This window comes from Anomaloglossus baeobatrachus, chromosome 7 (assembly GCF_048569485.1).
Source record: "Anomaloglossus baeobatrachus isolate aAnoBae1 chromosome 7, aAnoBae1.hap1, whole genome shotgun sequence".
Taxonomy (NCBI): Eukaryota; Metazoa; Chordata; class Amphibia; order Anura; family Aromobatidae; genus Anomaloglossus; species Anomaloglossus baeobatrachus.
In genome coordinates, this window is record NC_134359.1 from 255,166,851 (window position 1) to 255,190,032 (window position 23,182).

At 51.9% G+C, this 23,182-nt stretch overlaps 1 protein-coding gene across 1 annotated transcript in view; it reads left to right on the plus strand.

Moving 5' to 3' along the window:
* The window catches only part of TRRAP (transformation/transcription domain associated protein), a 467,034-nt gene that overhangs the window by 357,005 nt on the left and 86,847 nt on the right, over positions 1 to 23,182 (plus strand). Inside the window, exon 56 of the mRNA XM_075319755.1 lies at positions 15,039 to 15,230. Coding sequence (XP_075175870.1) covers positions 15,039 to 15,230 — 192 coding nt within the window. The remainder of the gene's footprint in view (positions 1 to 15,038; positions 15,231 to 23,182) is intronic.

Genomic DNA, 23,182 nt, shown 5'->3' on the forward strand with positions numbered 1-23,182 from the left:
CGTGCCGAGGCCAGGCTTGTCCGAAGAGTCAAGGCTAATCCAAGGACAACAAGGAAGGAGCTCCGGGAAGATCTCATGGCAGTGGGGACATTGGTTTCAGTCAATACCATAAGTAACGTACTCCACCGCAATGGTCTCCGTTCCAGATGAGCCCGTAAGGTACCTTTTACTTTCAAAGCGTCATGTCAAGGCTCGTCTACAGTTTGCTCATGATCACTTGGAGGACTCTGAGACAGACTCGTTCAAGGTTCTCTGGTGTGATGAGACCAAGATCGAGATCTTTGGTGCCAACCACACACGTGATGTTTGGAGACTGGATGGCACTGCATACGACCCCAAGAATACCATCCCTACAGTCAAGCATGGTGGTGGCAGCATCATGCTGTGGGGCTGTTTCTCAGCCAAGGGGCCTGGCCATCTGGTCCGCATCCATGGGAAGATGGATAGCACGGCCTACCTGGAGATTTTGGCCAAGAACCTCCGCTCCTCCATCAAGGATCTTAAGATGGGTCGTCATTTCATCTTCCAACAAGACAACGACCCAAAGCACACAGCCATGAAAACCAAGGCCTGGTTCAAGAGGGAAAAAATCAAGGTGTTGCAGTGGCCTAGTCAGTCTCCTGACCTTAACCCAATTGAAAACTTGTGGAAGGAGCTCAAGATTAAAGTCCACATGAGACACCCAAAGAACCTAGATAACTTGGAGAAGATCTGCATGGAGGAGTGGGCCAAGATAACTCCAGAGACCTGTGCCGGCCTGATCAGGTCTTATAAAAGACGATTATTAGCTGTAATTGCAAACAAGGGTTATTCCACAAAATATTAAACCTAGGGGTTGAATAATAATTGACCCACACTTTTATGTTGAAAATTTATTAAAATTTAACTGAGCAACATAACTTGTTGGTTTGTAAGATTTATGCATCTGTTAATAAATCCTGCTCTTGTTTGAAGTTTGCAGGCTCTAACTTATTTGCATCTTATCAAACCTGCTAAATCTGCAGGGGGTTGAATACTACTTGTAGGCACTGTGTGTATTTGTGTGTGTGTATACGTGTGTATGTATATATATATATATATATATATATATATATATATATATATATATATATATATATATATATATATATATATATATATATATATATATATACACACACACACTCTAATATATATATATATATATATATTTATTTATTAGAGTGTGTGTGTGTATATATATATATATATATATATATATATATATATATATATTCTCAGTATTTATTGTGATAACATTGGGTTTTCTTGTAATCCTGATGTTTTTTGAAGCTGTGAATTGGATACAAGCGTGTATACCATCCACTGTGTGCGGATCTTTTCCTACAACACGCCAGCGTTGGTAAATCGATGGCTCCAGACCCCGTGCTCTCCAGGTTGTCTTATTTACCGGCCTCCTGAAATCTTGCTTTTTTGGTTCTTCCACGGTTGCTTCGTGCCCCTGTGACCTCTTAGTGGCAACGTGCAGTAGTAAATGTCTTTTGTGACATTTTTGTTTTTGTCTTGTGTATATTTTCCTGCCCTCCAGAAGACAAATGGCTGCTCCTTCCTGTCCACGTCTCGGGCTCATCTCTCAGCTATAAGTTGACTTATAAAGACATCAGTCCCTTTGTTTCCCCTGATTAAATGTTCGGCTGCACTTGTATGACTTTGGTTGTTTTGTGCATCGCTCTTCAGTTGCCAGAGGACGTCATTCACATTCCCACGGGGAGGACCGTGGCAGGCAGAGGGTTTTTTTTTTTCTTTTTCTTTTTTTTCTGTCACAAACCACCGGGGGGTCACTCAGAAATCCCCCGCGCTGGCTACCAGTACGTCACAATCGGGGGGTAGCAAGGGGGCGTCCCCCTCCTTTATACCTCCCGACCGACAGACAGAGCACGTGACGCGCTCTCTAGCGCCCCTCTTATAGTCAGGCCAATTATGGAATTGCCCGACCATAAGCAAGGAGGCCGCTATACTACTTATGCCGATTATTGAAGGGCCCCCGGCGAGAGAAGGGTATATATTCCCCCGACCTCCGCGGGCGGAATATATAAACTCTCCCCGAATCTCACTGGCCTCCCCACAATAATCCTTGGCACAACTCGCTGCCACCAACCGATTTACGGTAACTATTAGCCGAACACACGGACGTGGGATTCAAGATCGAGATAACAGAACAGCCCAAGATTAATTATATAATTTAATCGCCTAAAGCACACTAGAAACTACAATATATACAATAGGGAATCTACAGAATATACAGTTATGTCAGAGTACAGTTACAGATAAAGCATGGGTTACAAACAGGTATACAATTACATCAGTTACCTTGTGTGTCTGGCCACAGGGGGGCGCTGTAGACCAGGTTTCTAGGATTCTTCCTCACAGGTCTTTCCCAACCAGGCCCCCGAGCAGAAGAACACTGGAAAATGGCCGAAGTAGGGTTATCAACCTGGGCAGATCCAGGTCCCCTCCTACCTTAGTGACCTCACAGGGAAGCACTGCCACTCCCCCTGCATGGATCAGAATTATCCAGCAAAGGGGATATTGGCCATAACTTTGCCTGGGAGCGTCGTAGGCGGACGCCAATGCTCTCATTGTGACAGTTATGAATTTAGCTGCAGAACGAGGGGACTCATGACCTGTCTACGAGTTCCCATATGGCTGATATCACGTTTGGTGTGTTTCCCAATGTCCTACTTCCATAAAAAGGGTGTGCCAGCATCGTCCACATGCGGAGACACCATTGTTATGGTTGCCATATTTATCGGAGATATGGCTTGCGAGATATGAACCATTTTTTACTGGAGTCGTTCTGTCTGGCTATTTCCATAGCCTTGCTAACTAGCTAGCAGCTCCTACTACAGGGTGACGGCAGGGAGTCATCCTGTGTACATTGTCCTAAAGCCACCTAATTTCCATATCACAGGACATGGCCATGGATTTGTTGCTAAACCAGTTGTGTGAAGGAAAGGGGGGGTGACACCAGGAGAGGGCTTCCTGACATGACTTGAATGTCATGATTTATCGTCATATCTCCGGATTTACCTCACACCTCCCCCCTTTTGAGGGCGCTAGGGGGCAGCACACTCCGGTGTTCCCCCGTGCGCCCGTCCGCGACCTCTCCTTGTCGGGACAGCCCGTCTGCGTTACCGTGGTCACGGCCCCTTTTGTGGCGAATGGTGAAGTTGTATTGCTGGAGCGCAAGGCTCCATCGCAACAATCGCCCATTCGTCCCAGAGACGGTGTGCAACCAGCTGAGGGGATTGTGGTCCGTCTCCACGATGAAGTGGCGCCCGTATAGATAGGGTTGCAGACGCTGCAGGGCCCACACTATGGCCAGGCACTCCTTCTCCATTGTAGAATAGGCCACTTCCCTTGGTAACAGCTTCCTGCTCAGGTACAAGACTGGGTGCTCTTGGCTCGCAGAGTCCACCTGGCTGAGCACCGCACCGAGGCCGAAGTCACTGGCGTCGGTCTGTACTACAAACGGCCGCGTGAAGTCGGCTGCCTGTAGCACGGGCGGGCTGGACAGGGCGTCCTTTAGGGCCCGGAAGGCTGTCTCGCAGTCCATTGTCCAATCGACTGCAGAGGGCAGCTTCTTCTTGGTGAGGTCCGTCAAGGGCTTTGCCAGGCTACTATAGCATGGAACAAACCTCCTATAGTACCCAGCGGTCCCCAAGAAGGACATCACCTGCTTCTTGGTCCTGGGGGTGGGCCAGGATGCGATGGCCTCCACTTTCTCAGGCTCGGGCTTCAGCGTTCCCCCACCTACCCGGTGACCGAGGTACTGGACCTCGCTCATGGCCAGCTGACACTTTCCCGGCTTGATGGTCAAACCTGCCCGGTGGATCCGCCTGAGCACCTGTGCTAGATGCTCTAGGTGGTCCTCCCAGGTGGGACTGAAGACGGCAATGTCATCTAGGTACGCGGCCGCGTACCCTTCAAGTCCCTTGAGCAGGGTGTTGACCATCCGCTGGAAAGTGGCAGGGGCATTCCTCATCCCGAATGGCATCACCGTGGACTCGTACAGTCCAAATGGGGTAATAAAGGCAGAGCGTTCCCTGGCCTTGCGAGTCAGGGGGATCTGCCAATATCCCCGGCTCAGATCCATGATGGTCAGGTACTGAGCCCCGGCCAACTGATCGAGCAGGTCATCGATGCGTGGCATTGGGTACGCATCGGCGACCGTGACCGCATTGAGCCCCCTGTAGTCCACGCAGAACCGAGTGGTTCGGTCCTTCTTAGGGACGAGGACTACAGGCGAGGCCCAAGCGCTGTTGGATGCCTGGATCACCCCCAGCTCCAGCATCTCGTCAATCTCCTGGCGCATGTGTTGCTGCACCTCCAGGGAGACCCGATATGCTGAACGCCGGATCGGGGGATGATCCCCAGTGTCCACGTGATGGACAGCCAAGTCAGTCCTTCCGGGCTGGTTGGTAAACAACCCCCGGAAGGGGTGTAGGGTGGCCCACAGCTGGGACCGTTGGTCCTCCAAGAGCTGGTGGCCAACCTCCACATCCTCAATGGATCCGCCTGCCCTAACCTGGGCTAGCATATCCAAGAGGGTTTCCGCTTCTCCCTCCTCGGGCAGGTTGCACACGGGGAGCGCACATGCCTCCCGCTCATGATGTGCCTTCATCATGTTCACATGGAAGGGCTTCCGCCTTCCACGGGCAGGGTCCAGGGTGACCAGGTACGTTACAGGGTTGAGCTGCTGGTACACGAGGTATGGGCCCTCCCAGGCTGCCTGAAGCTTGTCCTGTGGAACGGGGACCAGTACCCACACCTTTTGACCCACTTGGTAGGTCCTCTCACAAGCGTTCTGGTCGTACCAACGCTTCTGATCGGCCTGGGCTTGAGCCATATTGTCGTGTACCAGTTGCGTCAAGGCCTGCATTTTGTCCCGGAAGCGCATGACATACTCGATAACCGACACTCCAGGGGTGGCCAAATCCCCTTCCCAAGCCTCTTTCACCAGAGCCAGGGGGCCCCGCACACGTCGCCCGTACAGGAGCTCAAACGGTGAGAATCCTGTTGAGGCCTGTGGAACCTCCCGGTAAGCAAATAACAGGTGTGGGAGATACCGCTCCCAGTCACGCCCGTGGGAGTCGACCAACATCTTAAGCATCTGCTTTAAGGTGCCATTGAACCGCTCGCACAGGCCATTAGTCTGTGGATGGTACGGGCTGGCCACCAGATGTCGCACCTGGACTTGCTTACAGAGGGCCTCCATCAGCTGGGACATGAATTGGGTCCCCCGGTCAGTGAGCATTTCCTGGGGAAAACCCACTCGGGAGAAAATCTCCAGCAATGCGGTGGCCACCTTGTCAGCCCGAATGGACGACAAGGCCACTGCTTCTGGATACCGGGTGGCATAGTCCACTACCGTCAGTATGAAGCGTTTCCCGGAGCTGCTGGGGATGGCCAGCAGGCCGACCAGATCCACAGCCACCCTCCTGAAAGGCTCATCGATGATTGGCAGAGATACCAGTGGGGCTTTGGGGTGTGGCCCCGCCTTCCCCACTCTCTGACAGGTTTCACACGAACGGCAGTAGGCAGCCACATCGGCCCCCATTTTTGGCCAGTAGAAATGCTGGTTTAACCTGGCCTTGGTCTTAGCGATCCCTAGGTGTCCGGCCATCGGAATCTCATGTGCGATCCGCAACAACTCCGTCCGGAACGGATAGGGTACCACCAACTGTCGGTCCCTGGGCCACGCCTCCGGTGAACCCTGCTGGACCGTGGCCCGGTACAGCCGTCCTTGGTCCCAGACCACTCGCTCCGGGTCCGAGTCCGAGGGAGGCTGTGCCGCCTGCTCCTTAAGAGCTTTCAGGCTGTCGTCAGCTTCTAACGCTGCCTGAAACTCCTGACTAGATGTGGCCAGAATCGACGAGACTGTCACATCTTCAGTCAGTACCCCGGGACCTGTGTCCTGGCCTCCACCTGACTCGGCTGCCACTTGGTCAGAAGGGGAAGAGCTATCGGACCTCCGGGAGGCCCCTTGGCTTCCAGCACTCCCACTGCGGGTGACAGCGGCCACAGCCGCTGCGACCGTGGGTCGTGCCTGCTCCTCCTCCGTTCCTGACCAAGTCGCCGGTTCAGGCAGACCTACCTGGCTTCCTGACACCCCGGTTGTGGGGGAACCCTGCACCGAGATCTTACCTGGGAGCACTTCCGCTCCTGGACCGGCCCCAATCTCACCTGCCTGTTCCCCCCCTGCAGCAACAGAACCCCGCTGTGAAATCTCTGGGGACCCCACATTTGCTGTGGTAGCCCCCACCCCACACACTGGTCCTCCCCCTGCAGCACCCTGCTCACCGCTTATCCCTGCAGAGGGCAGCAGATCCCAGCTCACAGGCTGGTTACTTGTAGAGGCATTGTCACACCTTTCTCTGACCCCCTCCCCTGTCACAGCTGCAGCTGTGTGTGTGTCTATGGTGTCTGTGCAAGCAGAAATATCAGAGTTCACTCCCTCCTCCCTTACATCATTCATAGATAACACATTAACATTGTCCGGAGGCACGTCAGCACTGGCTGAAGGTTCAGCCTTTGGGGCGGGGCCAAACTGGGAGGTTATTTGCCCCAAATCTGTCCCAAGTAGCACGTTTGCAGGGATCCGATCAGTTACCCCCACCTCTCTCACCCCTCGCCCCGCGCCCCAGTCCACATAAATGTCAGCAACAGGCAGCGCCGGGTCAATGCCTCCAATCCCGGAGACAGCGAGGGTTTTTCCAGGGATCAAGTCTTGGGGGGACACCATCTCAGGCCGCACCAGAGTCACCTCCGAGGCGCTGTCTCGCAGTCCTATGGTCACAGACTGGCCGACGGTGACAGGTTGGAAGCTGTCCAGGGACCTACCACCACCCCCACCCACACAATACACCTTGGGCGGCCCTTGGGACGGGGACGGAGCCGGGGCCTTGGGACGCTGAGGGCACATGGCCTTGAAGTGTCCAGGTAGGTTGCACTGGTGGCACCGTCTTGGTTCCGCCACGGGCCTGGAGAGGGGAGTTGAGGGGGACACCCCCTGCAGTCTAGGGGCAGGTGGGGCAGTCGCAGAGTTCATCTTACCCCCTCTCCAGGTGCTGCTGGTGGCCGCTCTCCTGGCCTCAGGGGCCCGGTTGTTGGTGTAGTCATCGGCAAGGGCAGCTGTAGCCGTGGACCCCTTTGGCTTCTGGTCTCGGATGAACTGGCGGAGATCCTCAGGGCAGTTCCACAAGAGTTGCTCCGTGATGAACAAGTCCAGGATCTCCGGTCCGGTGGAAAGCTGCAGGCCTTGGGTCCAGTGGTCGGCAGCTCGGGCAAGTGCCCGCCGGTGGTCAGCCCAGGAGTCCTTTGGTCCCTTCTGTAGCGTCCGGAACTTCTTGCGGTAGGACTCCGGGGTGAGGTTGTACTGTTGGATCAGGGCCCGCTTGATGGTGTCGTAGCCCTGATCCGCCTCAGCAGGCAAGTCCCCAAGGATATCCAGGGCCTTACCCCTTAAACGGGGGGTCAGGTATTTGGCCCACTGGTCCTTGTTCAGATGATGCTGCAAGCAAGTCCGTTCAAAAGCAGTCAAGAAAGAGTCCAAGTCTCCATCCTTCTCCAGCACTGGGAAGTCCTCAACACGGACCTTTGGAAGTTTGGTGTCTGGAAGGTCACGGGTGGCTGATGAGGGCCGGAGCTGAGCTAGCTGCAGCTGGTAGTTACGCTCTGCCTGGCGCTCTTCACGCGCTGCTTGCCGCTCACGCTCGGCCATGAGTTCCTTGTAGCCCTCCCGGTCTCCAGCCTGGCGTAGGGCCATAGCCATTTGAAGAAGGCTATCCGAGCCTCCCAGGCTCGGTGGAATGGCACGTGGTGATCTGCGGCCCGCTGCGGAGCCTGGTGATTCACTGTCCATTGCAGAGCGGAGGGCTGGCATCTGGCTCGTTGAGGACCCTTGGGCGAGCTGCTCCTCATCTTGTCCAGCAGTGCCCGGTTGTGCAATGTCCTCTGCAGAGCTGTTTTCTGGCGTCGAGCTCCTGGAGGACTCGTGGACAACCTCCTCATCGTCTCTGGCCTTAGCATCGGCCATTCCTTTGGCTTTGCTCCTGGTGCTCTCAGCCATTCTTGCAGACTTTTGGTCACTGACACAGAACTGACACCTGATGCCTCCACACACCTTACAGTATCTGCACTCTGACACTCTAGTGTTGAGCTAGTCTGAAGACCCCAGCAGCCACAGCTGCTGCAGGCAGTCTTTAGTGTCTGGGAGTATGGGTCTCACACTCACACACACTATTATCTCGATCCCACCGCTGCCACCAATATGTCACAAACCACCGGGGGGTCACTCAGAAATCCCCCGCGCTGGCTACCAGTACGTCACAATCGGGGGGTAGCAAGGGGGCGTCCCCCTCCTTTATACCTCCCGACCGACAGACAGAGCACGTGACGCGCTCTCTAGCGCCCCTCTTATAGTCAGGCCAATTATGGAATTGCCCGACCATAAGCAAGGAGGCCGCTATACTACTTATGCCGATTATTACAAAATATAGCATAGACGAATAGGGGAAAATCTCATAATATAATTTCATCCTAGTGGATTAAATATAAGACCCCAATCATAAGGATGTCATAGAATATACTCCAAGTTCAATTCAAAAAAATCGTGTAAAAAACACGTGTAGGAGACTTATTCAAAAAATATCAAATTTATTAATATCAATATAGCCAAGATAAAATCATTACACATACAAACAAGTTTGAGGTAAGTGGATTCTATATTCACCCACCCATCAAAGAACCACCCAGGTCAGCCCATCATAGTATAGAGACCATGGATAAATAGCAAGTGCAATACTGCTGATAACACATAGTGTGAACAAATAATCACATCAGACAGTCATCTTATATGAACTTACCCATGGTGTGAAAAAAGTAGGCCAGACAGGGGTGGCACAGAGGTGGACAGGCAAATACCCTTCAACCCGGACGCGCGTGTCGCCAAAGCTTCATCAGCGGGGTGCAGGCGAATGGAAAATAACACAATACGCTCCTCATTTATAGCCGTAACTGCCCTGATTACAGGTGCCATTCCTCATGTGTGTGGACCGCCGATGACAGAGCGCATGCGCGCAGGACGGGGCACCCGGAAGCAGCGTCACCGCACGGCAGCACTCATCCCCGACGCGCACGTCAGAGGGAATCCCCTCAGTGACGTCACCAGACATGCGCATCGGGAATAATGAGGCCGCCGCGCGGCGACATCCGGGAGCCGCGTCCCGCGCGCACGCGCAGCAGCAGCGCCCACACTCGGGGGATGGTTAGTAACGTAACCAATAGCGGGTAAATACAAAGGATCTGACTTATAGAAACATGCCGATTATTGAAGGGCCCCCGGCGAGAGAAGGGTATATATTCCCCCGACCTCCGCGGGCGGAATATATAAACTCTCCCCGAATCTCACTGGCCTCCCCACAATAATCCTTGGCACAACTCGCTGCCACCAACCGATTTACGGTAACTATTAGCCGAACACACGGACGTGGGATTCAAGATCGAGATAACAGAACAGCCCAAGATTAATTATATAATTTAATCGCCTAAAGCACACTAGAAACTACAATATATACAATAGGGAATCTACAGAATATACAGTTATGTCAGAGTACAGTTACAGATAAAGCATGGGTTACAAACAGGTATACAATTACATCAGTTACCTTGTGTGTCTGGCCACAGGGGGGCGCTGTAGACCAGGTTTCTAGGATTCTTCCTCACAGGTCTTTCCCAACCAGGCCCCCGAGCAGAAGAACACTGGAAAATGGCCGAAGTAGGGTTATCAACCTGGGCAGATCCAGGTCCCCTCCTACCTTAGTGACCTCACAGGGAAGCACTGCCACTCCCCCTGCATGGATCAGAATTATCCAGCAAAGGGGATATTGGCCATAACTTTGCCTGGGAGCGTCGTAGGCGGACGCCAATGCTCTCATTGTGACAGTTATGAATTTAGCTGCAGAACGAGGGGACTCATGACCTGTCTACGAGTTCCCATATGGCTGATATCACGTTTGGTGTGTTTCCCAATGTCCTACTTCCATAAAAAGGGTGTGCCAGCATCGTCCACATGCGGAGACACCATTGTTATGGTTGCCATATTTATCGGAGATATGGCTTGCGAGATATGAACCATTTTTTACTGGAGTCGTTCTGTCTGGCTATTTCCATAGCCTTGCTAACTAGCTAGCAGCTCCTACTACAGGGTGACGGCAGGGAGTCATCCTGTGTACATTGTCCTAAAGCCACCTAATTTCCATATCACAGGACATGGCCATGGATTTGTTGCTAAACCAGTTGTGTGAAGGAAAGGGGGGGTGACACCAGGAGAGGGCTTCCTGACATGACTTGAATGTCATGATTTATCGTCATATCTCCGGATTTACCTCACACCTAGGGGTTGAATAATAATTGACCCACACTTTTATGTTGAAAATTTATTAAAATTTAACTGAGCAACATAACTTGTTGGTTTGTAAGATTTATGCATCTGTTAATAAATCCTGCTCTTGTTTGAAGTTTGCAGGCTCTAACTTATTTGCATCTTATCAAACCTGCTAAATCTGCAGGGAGTTGAATACTACTTGTAGGCACTGTGTGTATTTGTGTGTGTGTATACGTGTGTATGTATATATATATATATATATATATATATATATATATACACACACACACTCTAATATATATATATATATATATATATATTTATTTATTAGAGTGTGTGTGTGTATATATATATATATATATATATATATATATATATATATATATATATATATTCTCAGTATTTATTGTGATAACATTGGGTTTTCTTGTAATCCTGATGTTTTTTGAAGCTGTGAATTGGATACAAGCGTGTATACCATCCACTGTGTGCGGATCTTTTCCTACAACACGCCAGCGTTGGTAAATCGATGGCTCCAGACCCCGTGCTCTCCAGGTTGTCTTATTTACCGGCCTCCTGAAATCTTGCTTTTTTGGTTCTTCCACGGTTGCTTCGTGCCCCTGTGACCTCTTAGTGGCGACGTGCAGTAGTAAATGTCTTTTGTGACATTTTTGTTTTTGTCTTGTGTATATTTTCCTGCCCTCCAGAAGACAAATGGCTGCTCCTTCCTGTCCACGTCTCGGGCTCATCTCTCAGCTATAAGTTGACTTATAAAGACATCAGTCCCTTTGTTTCCCCTGATTAAATGTTCGGCTGCACTTGTATGACTTTGGTTGTTTTGTGCATCGCTCTTCAGTTGCCAGAGGACGTCATTCACATTCCCACGGGGAGGACCGTGGCAGGCAGAGGGTTTTTTTTTTTCTTTTTCTTTTTTTTCTCCATTCACCTTTCACCACTAACCACTGCGATTGTCTAGCAAGCAGGATAGACATTTAAAACATTCATCCCTTGTAACCCCCCGTGCTCCGCGCCGTCTCCGCTTCCCTTCCATTTGATCTTAAGCAATGTCATGGCTTCCTGAAATAGATTGCATTACCGAAGCGCGGTGCGACGTGTTTACCTGTTTCTGAGTAAACCTTGAGAAATGGAAACGGTTGTTAATATTTTATTAGATCTTGTCGAAAGGCAGAGATTTGCTGGGAGAGGTTAAATCATGTCACTGGCATATAGAAAGGTATTATATGTATTGGTAGCAATGTCTGGCTGATTGTTGTCTGCAGCTTTTCTTTTGTATCTGGAGTCACGTTTGTATTCCGGTTGTTGAAGACTTTCTATTGTCACTAATACCTTTTATTTTCCCCCTATAGATTTAGTTAAATTCTGACTGTCTGCAGCCACCTGCTTAGTGGATTGACACAGTTCACTTTTAAAGGGCCACCGTTAGCGAGATTTATCCCTGTGCAACCTGAAAATATATTTCTAGATTATATTCATTAGTCAGTTATAGCGCCATTTACCTTATCAAAGTAAAAAAATAATAATTCTGCATTATTTGCAGATTAAAGCTTTAAAAGGTTGTCTAGTTTTTTAATAAAATTGCAATCTGTGATTCTGAATCATGACGGTGTGAGTGAGAGCAGGTGATTTTGTGACCACAAGTGTTGTGAATACATTTTCCAGTTTGGGGCTCCCTCTTGTGGTCAGTGCTGGCGGTGCAGTTGATTTGTGGAATGAAAGCCACACACCTGTGGAGGACTGTCAATCAGGTCTTTCACATTGAGACTATATAACTGAGTAGTTTTCTCTTGTTACTTGCCGGTGCTCCATGGTCTCCTATGTGTTAAGGACATTCTGTATCCAGCTCTGCTCACTACCAGAACTCCTCTCAGATAAGTGGTCTCTGTACCTCTGCTTATTGTTTCCACTTTCTTGTTGTTTTTTCGGCTTTGATACTAATGCATGATTCCTATTTTGCCTGTTTGGAGTTCCTGGTGAAATTGGATCGTTCCCTGCTGGGAGTGTCTGTATACTTAGCTCCATGATTCTGCAATGTGTTGTGTTTTGTCATGCTTGGTATTAATTCAATCCCTCATCTATATTAGTGTTTTTGGATCCCAGTAACATCAGAGTGCTAATATAGTGGGGGGAGAGGCCGTGTAGTGTCAGGGTTTTTCCATATTAGGCGTGCTGGTATTTATTAGAGTTTTTACGGTGCAGACAGTGCTCGTTCCTATCCTTTCCTATAAAGATAGTTTGGACCTCACCTTTGCTGAACCTGTTTTTCTAGCTTTGTATTGTTTTTTTCCTAGTCTTTACATCTTGGGAGCTATCTATATCTTTGGGGATTGCTCCAAGGCAGATTAACTTTTCTTATATTTCTATCTGGAAGAATATTTAGTTCTCCAGCTGTGTCGAAATGACTAGGTCATCGTAGGCTTGTCCAACGGCTACTTCTAGTTGTGTGTCAGGATTAGGTCTGCATAGGTAAGGATGGTTGACCTTAGGGAGATCAACATCCAGCACCGTGGAGACACCATCACGCGTTTCCCCACGCAGTGATTCTAGAACAATGCCTGATGGGAAATATGCAAAACAAGAAAGCCGCGGAGACACCATCACATGTTTCTCAATGCTGGCAGGAAACTAGCCAGGTCTTTCACCGGGAAGGAACAACCACAGGAAGGGCAGTCTCCAGTCAAGGAAACCGCCTATACCAAAACATGGTATCCATCCACAGACAGCTGTTTCGGGGTATTTGCCCCTCATCAGTGTGGAGTAGGAAACTGGCTAGTGGGAGCAACGCCTAGTAAAAGGCTACATAGCTAAGGATGGTTGACCTTAGGGAGATCCACATCCAGCACCGCGGAGACACCATCTCGTGTTTCTCAACGATGGGGCATTGTTCTAGAATCACTGCGTTGATAAACACGAGATGTTGCTCCGCGGTGCTGGATGTTGATCTCCCTAAGGTCAACCATCCTTAGCTATGTAGCCTTTTACTAGGCATTGCTCCCACTAGCCAGTTTCCTACTCCACACTGATGAGGGGCAAATACCCCGAAACAGCTGTCTGTGGATGGATACCATGTTTTGGCATAGGCGGTTTCCTTGACTGGAGACTGCCCTTCCCATGGTTGTTCCTTCCCGGCTAAAGACCTGGCTAGTTTCCTGCCAGCGTTGAGAAACATGTGAGGATTAGGTCTGCAGTCCGTTACGTTTCCAGCCACCCTGGTTACTTTTTGGGTTTCCGCATTTTTTGATCCTCCTCGGTCTCTGAATCATAACACACAAGTATGTGATTCATGCGGTCACATGCCGACTAGACGGGCTCAACTTTTCTCAATTTGTATTGAGAGTAGCCAGGCACAACTAGTCGGAATGTGGCCGTAGGTATGCAATTTGTATACATACAGGCACATGCCAACTAGACATCCTCTGCTTCTCTCTATTCATTTGTATTGAGAGTAACCGGGCACAACTAGTCTGAATGTGGACGTAAGTATGCAACTGGCGCATACATACAGGCACATGTCGACTACACGTTTTCTACTTCTTTCAATTGATTTGCATTGAGAGTAGCCGGTCACAACTAGTCGAAATTGGCTGTAAGTATGCAATTTGCATACATACAGGCACATGCCTTATAGACATGCTCTGCTTCTCTCAATTAATTTGTATTGAGAGTAGCTGAGCACGGCTAGTCGGAATGTGGCTGTAAGTATGTTATTTGCATACATACAGGCACATGCCGACTACACATTGTCTACTTCTCTCAATTTGTATTGAGAGTAGCCGGTCACAACTAGTCGAAATGTGGCTGTAAGTATGCCATTTGCATACATATAGACACATGCCGACTAGATGTGCTCTGTTTCTTGCTATTCATTTGTATTGAGAGTAGGTGGGCACAACTAGTCGGAATGTGGTCGTAAGAATGCAATTTGCATACATACAGGTACATGCCGACTAGACGTGCTCTGCTTCTCTTTATTCCTTTGTATTGATAGTAGCCGGGCTCGACTAGTCAGAATGTGGCCGTAAGTGTGCAATTTGCATACATACAGGCACACATGCCTTATAGAAATGCTCTGCTTCTCTCTATTCATTTGTATTGAGAGTAGCTGAGCACGACTAGTCGGAATGTGGCTGTAAGTATGTGATTTGCATACACATACAGGCACATGTCGACTACACATTCTCTACTTCTCTCAATTTGTATTGAGAGTAGCCGGGCACAACTAGTCGGAATGTGGTCGTAAGCATGCAATTTGCATACATACAGGCACATGCCGACTAGACGTGCTCTGCTTCTTTCTATTCATTTGTATTGAGAGTAGCCAGTCACAACTAGTCGGAATGTGTGCCCTGCACCGATCAGATTAATCAGTGTTGGGCTGGAGGAGACAACTGTGCCACTGGATAGTTTTCTGTGTTCGGGAAGGGTTCTTCTCCATCATAGGAACGTTCTTCTGGACTACCCTTTTGGAATAAGATATTCATCTTGCTAAAACGTACATCTTGTGGTCCAATAATGATGCTTTCAGGTGACCCAAACTAATTGAAGCAATTAAATGACAGTGTTGGTCTGATGTGACTGTTTTGCCTTTTTCCAGGTGGAGTTGAGTTGTCCAAAAGAGATGGCATGGAAGGTCAACATGTATCGGGGCTACTTGGCTATTTGCCACCCAGAAGAGCAGCAGCTGAACTTCATTGAAAGACTAGTAGAGATGGCCAGCAGCTTGGCAATCCGAGAATGGAGGAGGCTCCCATATGTCGTGTCTCATGTTCACACACCGTTATTACAGGTAATAAGCCAGGGCTTAAGTATGTTTAACCCTTAAATATTATTGTCACAAACCACCGGGGGGGTCACTCAGAAATCCCCCGCGCTGGCTACCAGTACGTCACAATCGGGGGGTAACAAGTGGGGGTCACCCCTCCTTTATACCTCCCGACCGACAGACAGAGCACGTGACGCGCTCTCTAGCGCCCCTCTTATAGTCAGGCCAATTATGGAATTGCCCGACAATAAGCAAGGAGGCCGCTATACTACTTATGCCGATTATTGAAGGGTCCCCGGTGAGAGTAAGGTATATATTCCCCCGACCTCCGCGGGCGGAATATATAAAATCTCCCCGAATCTCACTGGCCTCCCCACAATAATCCTTGGCACAATTCGCTGCCACCAACCGATTTACGATAACTATTAGCCGAACACACAGACGTGGGATTCAAGATCGAGATAACAGAACAGCCCAAGATTAATTATATAATTTAATCAGCCTAAAGCACACTAGAAACTACAATATATACAATAGGGAATCTACAGAATATACATATGTCAGAGTACAGTTACAATCAAAGCATGGGTTACAAACAGGCATACACAGTTCCAGCAGTTACCTTGTTGCGTCTGGCCACAGGGGGGCGCTGTACCCAGGTTTCTAGGATCCTTCCCACAGATGTTTCCTACACGTGCCCCCAGCGAAAGAACCGCTGGAAAATGGCCGAAGTAGGGTTATCAACCTGGGCAGATCCAGGTCCCCTCCTACCTTAGTGACCTCACAGGGAAGCACTGCTCCACCCCTGGCTTGAGTTATGGACAATATCCCAACATGGAATATGGGCCATAACTTTGCCTGGGAGCGTCGTAGGCGGACGCCAATGCTCTCATTGTGACAGTTATGAATTTAGCTACAGAACGAGGGGACTCATGACCTGTCTGCCAGTTCCCCATTGGCTGATATCACGCCTGGGGCATTTCCCAATGTCCTGCTCCCATAAAAAGGGTGTGCCGGCATCGTCCGCATGCAGAGACACCATTTTTATGGTTGCCATATTTATCGGAAATATGGCTTGCGAGATATGAACCATTTTTTACTGGAGTCGTTCTGTCTGGCTATTTCCATAGCCTTGCTAATGAGATACAACTCTTGTTACAGGGTGACGGCAGGGAGTCATCCTGTGTCCATTGTTCCCACACCACCTCATTTCCATATCACAGGACATGGCCATGGAGGTGTAACACCTTCACAGATGCTGGACATTGAGAACAAGAAGGGAGGGGGCACTGCCAGGGAGTGATGAGAGATTATGACTGGAGTCATAATTCATCTTCATATCCCGGGATTTGCCTCACACCTCCCCCCTTTTGAGGGCGCTAGGGGGCAGCACACTCCGGTGTTCCCCCGTGCGCCCGTCCGCGACCTCTCCTTGTCGGGACAGCCCGTCTGCGTTACCGTGGTCACGGCCCCTTTTGTGGCGAATGGTGAAGTTGTATTGCTGGAGCGCAAGGCTCCATCGCAACAATCGCCCATTCGTCCCAGAGACGGTGTGCAACCAGCTGAGGGGATTGTGGTCCGTCTCCACGATGAAGTGGCGCCCGTATAGATAGGGTTGCAGACGCTGCAGGGCCCACACTATGGCCAGGCACTCCTTCTCCATCGTGGAATAGGCAACTTCCCTTGGTAACAGCTTCCTGCTCAGGTACAAGACTGGGTGCTCTTGGCTCGCAGAGTCCACCTGGCTGAGCACCGCACCGAGGCCGAAGTCACTGGCGTCGGTCTGTACTACAAACGGCCTGTAGCACGGGCGGGCTGGACAGGGCGTCCTTTAGGGCCCGGAAGGCTGTCTCGCAGTCCATTGTCCAATCGACTGCAGAGGGCAGCTTCTTCTTGGTGAGGTCCGTCAAGGGCTTTGCCAGGCTACTATAGCATGGAACAAACCTCCTATAGTACCCAGCGGTCCCCAAGAAGGACATCACCTGCTTCTTGGTCCTGGGGGTGGGCCAGGATGCGATGGCTTCCACTTTCTCAGGCTCGGGCTTCAGTGTTCTCCCACCTACCCGGTGACCGAGGTACTGGACCTCGCTCATGGCCAGCTGACACTTTCCTGGCTTGATGGTCAAACCTGCCCGGTGGATCCGCCTGAGCACCTGTGCTAGATGCTCTAGGTGGTCCTCCCAGGTGGGACTGAAGACGGCAATGTCATCCAGGTACGCGGCCGCGTACCCTTCAAGTCCCTTGAGCAGGGTGTTGACCATCTGCTGGAAAGTGGCAGGGGCATTCCTCATCCCGAATGGCATCACCGTGGACTCGTACAGTCCAAATGGGGTAATAAAGGCAGAGCGTTCCCTGGCCTTGCGAGTCAGGGGGATCTGCCAATATCCCCGGCTCAGATCCATGATGGTCAGGTACTGAGCCCCGGCCAACTGATCGAGCAGGTCATCGATGCGTGGCATTGGGTACGCATCGGCGACCGTGACCGCATTGAGCCCCCTGTAGTCCACGCAGAACCGAGTGGTTCGGTCCTTCTTAGGGACGAGGACTACAGGCGAGGCCCAAGCGCTGTTGGATGCCTGGATCACCCCCAGCTTCAGCATCTCGTCAATCTCCTGGCGCATGTGTTGCTGCACCTCCAGGGAGACCCGATATGCTGAACGCCGGATCGGGGGATGATCCCCAGTGTCCACGTGATGGACAGCCAAGTCAGTCCTTCCGGGCTGGTTGGTAAACAACCCCCGGAAGGGGTGTAGGGTGGCCCACAGCTGGGACCGTTGGTCCTCCAAGAGCTGGTGGCCAACCTCCACATCCTCAATGGATCCGCCTGCCCTAACCTGGGCTAGCATATCCAAGAGGGTTTCCGCTTCTCCCTCCTCGGGCAGGTTGCACACGGGGAGCGCACATGCCTCCCGCTCATGATGTGCCTTCATCATGTTCACATGGAAGGGCTTCCGCCTTCCACGGGCAGGGTCCAGGGTGACCAGGTACGTTACAGGGTTGAGCTGCTGGTACACGAGGTATGGGCCTTCCCAGGCTGCCTGAAGCTTGTCCTGTGGTACGGGGACCAGTACCCACACCTCTTGACCCACTCGGTAGGTCCTCTCACAAGCGTTCTGGTCGTACCAACGCTTCTGATCGGCCTGGGCTTGAGCCATATTGTCGTGTACCAGTTGCGTCAAGGCCTGCATTTTGTCCCGGAAGCGCATGACATACTCGATAACCGACACTCCAGGGGTGGCCAAATCCCCTTCCCAAGCCTCTTTCACCAGAGCCAGGGGGCCCCGCACACGTCGCCCGTACAGGAGCTCAAACGGTGAGAATCCTGTTGAGGCCTGTGGAACCTCCCGGTAAGCAAATAACAGGTGTGGGAGATACCGCTCCCAGTCACGCCCATGGGAGTCGACCAACATCTTAAGCATCTGCTTTAAGGTGCCATTGAACCGCTCGCACAGGCCATGAGTCTGTGGATGGTACGGGCTGGCCACCAGATGTCGCACCTGGACTTGCTTACAGAGGGCCTCCATCAGCTGGGACATGAATTGGGTCCCCCGGTCAGTGAGCATTTCCTGGGGAAAACCCACTCGGGAGAAAATCTCCAGCAATGCGGTGGCCACCTTGTCAGCCCGAATGGACGACAAGGCCACTGCTTCTGGGTACCGGGTGGCATAGTCCACTACCGTCAGTATGAAGCGTTTCCCGGAGCTGCTGGGGATGGCCAGCGGGCCGACCAGATCCACAGCCACCCTCCTGAAAGGCTCATCGATGATTGGCAGAGATACCAGTGGGGCTTTGGGGCGTGGCCCCGCCTTCCCCACTCTCTGACAGGTTTCACACGAACGGCAGTAGGCAGCCACATCGGCCCCCATTTTTGGCCAGTAGAAATGCTGGTTTAACCTGGCCTTGGTCTTAGCGATCCCTAGGTGTCCGGCCATCGGAATCTCATGTGCGATCCGCAACAACTCCGTCCGGAACGGATAGGGTACCACCAACTGTCGGTCCCTGGGCCACGCCTCCGGTGAACCCTGCTGGACCGTGGCCCGGTACAGCCGTCCTTGGTCCCAGACCACTCGCTCCGGGTCCGAGTCCGAGGGAGGCTGTGCCGCCTGCTCCTTAAGAGCTTTCAGGCTGTCGTCAGCTTCTAACGCTGCCTGAAACCCCTGACTAGATGTGGCCAGAATCGACGAGACTGTCACATCTTCAGTCAGTACCCCGGGACCTGTGTCCTGGCCTCCACCTGACTCGGCTGCCACTTGGTCAGAAGGGGAAGAGCTATCGGACCTCCGGGAGGCCCCTTGGCTTCCAGCACTCCCACTGCGGGTGACAGCGGCCACAGCCGCTGCGACCGTGGGTCGTGCCTGCTCCTCCTCCGTTCCTGACCAAGTCGCCGGTTCAGGCAGACCTACCTGGCTTCCTGACACCCCGGTTGTGGGGGAGCCATGCACCGAGATCTTACCTGGGAGCACTTCCGCTCCTGGACCGGCCCCAATCTCACCTGCCTGTTCCCCTCCTGCAGCAACAGAACCCCGCTGTGAAATCTCTGGGGACCCCACATTTGCTGTGGTAGCCCCCACCCCACACACTGGTCCTCCCCCTGCAGCACCCTGCTCTCTGCTTATCCCTGCAGAGGGCAGCAGATCCCAGCTCACAGGCTGATTACTTGTAGAGGCATTGTCACACCTTTCTCTGACCCCCTCCCCTGTCACAGCTGCAGCTGAGTGTGTGTCTATGGTGTCTATGCAAGCAGAAATATCAGAGTTCACTCCCTCCTCCCTTACATCATTCATAGATAACACATTAACATTGTTAGGAGTCATGTCAGTACGGGCTGAAGGTTCAGCCCTTGGGGGGGGCCCAAACTGGGAGGTTATCTGCCCCAAATCTGTCCCAAGTAGCACGTTTGCAGGGATCCGATCAGTTACCCCCACCTCCCTCACCCCCCGCCCTGCGCCCCAGTCCACATAAATGTCAGCAACAGGCAGCGCCGGGTCAGTGCCTCCAATCCCGGAGACAGCGAGGGTTTTTCCAGGGATCAAGTCTTGGGGGGACACCATCTCAGGCCGCACCAGAGTCACCTCCGAGGCGCTGTCTCGCAGTCCTATGGTCACAGACCGGCCGACGGTGACAGGTTGGAAGCTGTCCAGGGACCTACCACCACCCCCACCCACACAATACACCTTGGGCGGCCCTTGGGACGGGGACGGAGCCGGGGCCTTGGGACGCTGAGGGCACATGGCCTTGAAGGGTCCAGGTAGGTTGCACTGGTGGCACCGTCTTGGTTCCGCCACGGGCCTGGAGAGGGGAGTTGAGGGGGACACCCCCTGCAGTCTAGGGGCAGGTGGGGCAGTCGCCGAATTCATCTTACCCCCTCTCCAGGTGCTGCTGGTGGCCGCTCTCCTGGCCTCAGGGGCCCGGTTGTTGGTGTAGTCATCGGCAAGGGCAGCTGTAGCCGTGGACCCCTTTGGCTTCTGGTCTCGGATGAACTGGCGGAGATCCTCAGGGCAGTTCCACAAGAGTTGCTCCGTGATGAACAAGTCCAGGATCTCCGGTCCGGTGGAAAGCTGCAGGCCTTGGGTCCAGTGGTCGGCAGCTCGGGCAAGTGCCCGCCGGTGGTCAGCCCAGGAGTCCTTTGGTCCCTTCTGTAGGCTCCGGAACTTCTTGCGGTAGGACTCTGGAGTGAGGTTGTACTGTTGGATCAGGGCCCGCTTGATGGTGTCGTAGCCCTGATCTGCCTCAGCAGGCAAGTCCCCAAGGATATCCAGGGCCTTACCCCTTAAACGGGGGGTCAGGTATTTGGCCCACTGGTCCTTGTCCAGATGGTGCTGCAAGCAAGTCCGTTCAAAAGCAGTCAAGAAAGAGTCCAAGTCTCCATCCTTCTCCAGCACTGGGAAGTCCTCAACACGGACCTTTGGAAGTTTGGTGTCTCGAAGGTCACATGTGGCTGATGAGGGCCGGAGCTGAGCTAGCTGCAGCTGGTAGTCACGGTCTGCCTGTCGCTCTCGCTCTTCACGCGCTGCCTGCCGCTCTCGCTCCGCAGCCTCACGCTCTGCGTGCCGCTCCGCAGCCTCAGCGTCACGCGCTGCCTGCCGCTCTGCCCTGCGCTCTGCCAGGAGTTCCTTGTAGCCTTTCTGGTCTCCAGCCTGGAGAAGGGCCATAGCCATTTGAAGAAGGCTATCCGAGCCTCCCAGGCTCGGTGGAATGGCACGTGGTGATCTGCGGCACGCTGCAGAGCTAGGCGATTCACTGTCCCTTTCAGAGCGGAGGGCTGGCATCTGGCTCGTTGAGGAACCTTGGGTGAGCTCCTCCTCATCTTGTCCAGCAGTGCCAGGTTGCGCAATGTCCTCGGCAGAACGGTTTTCTGGCGTCGAGCTCCTGGAGGACTCGTGGGCAACCTCCTCATTGCTGTCCACAGCACCGTCCTCCCTCTCTTCGGCTCCTGCCTTAGCATTGGCCAGTTGCATAGCTCTGCTCCTGGTGCCATCAGCCATTCTTGCAGACTTTTGGTCACTGACACAGAACTGACACCTGATGCCTCCACACACCTTACAGTATCTGCACTCTGACACTCTAGTGTTGAGCTAGTCTGAAGACCCCAGCAGCCACAGCTGCTGCAGGCAGTCTTTAGTGTCTGGGAGTATGGGTCTCACACTCACACACACTATTATCTCGATCCCACCGCTATGCCACCAATATGTCACAAACCACCGGGGGGGTCACTCAGAAATCCCCCGCGCTGGCTACCAGTACGTCACAATCGGGGGGTAACAAGTGGGGGTCACCCCTCCTTTATACCTCCCGACCGACAGACAGAGCACGTGACGCGCTCTCTAGCGCCCCTCTTATAGTCAGGCCAATTATGGAATTGCCCGACAATAAGCAAGGAGGCCGCTATACTACTTATGCCGATTATTGAAGGGTCCCCGGTGAGAGTAAGGTATATATTCCCCCGACCTCCGCGGGCGGAATATATAAAATCTCCCCGAATCTCACTGGCCTCCCCACAATAATCCTTGGCACAACTCGCTGCCACCAACCGATTTACGATAACTATTAGCCGAACACACAGACGTGGGATTCAAGATCGAGATAACAGAACAGCCCAAGATTAATTATATAATTTAATCAGCCTAAAGCACACTAGAAACTACAATATATACAATAGGGAATCTACAGAATATACATATGTCAGAGTACAGTTACAATCAAAGCATGGGTTACAAACAGGCATACACAGTTCCAGCAGTTACCTTGTTGCGTCTGGCCACAGGGGGGCGCTGTACCCAGGTTTCTAGGATCCTTCCCACAGATGTTTCCTACACGTGCCCCCAGCGAAAGAACCGCTGGAAAATGGCCGAAGTAGGGTTATCAACCTGGGCAGATCCAGGTCCCCTCCTACCTTAGTGACCTCACAGGGAAGCACTGCTCCACCCCTGGCTTGAGTTATGGACAATATCCCAACATGGAATATGGGCCATAACTTTGCCTGGGAGCGTCGTAGGCGGACGCCAATGCTCTCATTGTGACAGTTATGAATTTAGCTACAGAACGAGGGGACTCATGACCTGTCTGCCAGTTCCCCATTGGCTGATATCACGCCTGGGGCATTTCCCAATGTCCTGCTCCCATAAAAAGGGTGTGCCGGCATCGTCCGCATGCAGAGACACCATTTTTATGATTGCCATATTTATCGGAAATATGGCTTGCGAGATATGAACCATTTTTTACTGGAGTCGTTCTGTCTGGCTATTTCCATAGCCTTGCTAATGAGATACAACTCTTGTTACAGGGTGACGGCAGGGAGTCATCCTGTGTCCATTGTTCCCACACCACCTCATTTCCATATCACAGGACATGGCCATGGAGGTGTAACACCTTCACAGATGCTGGACATTGAGAACAAGAAGGGAGGGGGCACTGCCAGGGAGTGATGAGAGATTATGACTGGAGTCATAATTCATCTTCATATCCCGGGATTTGCC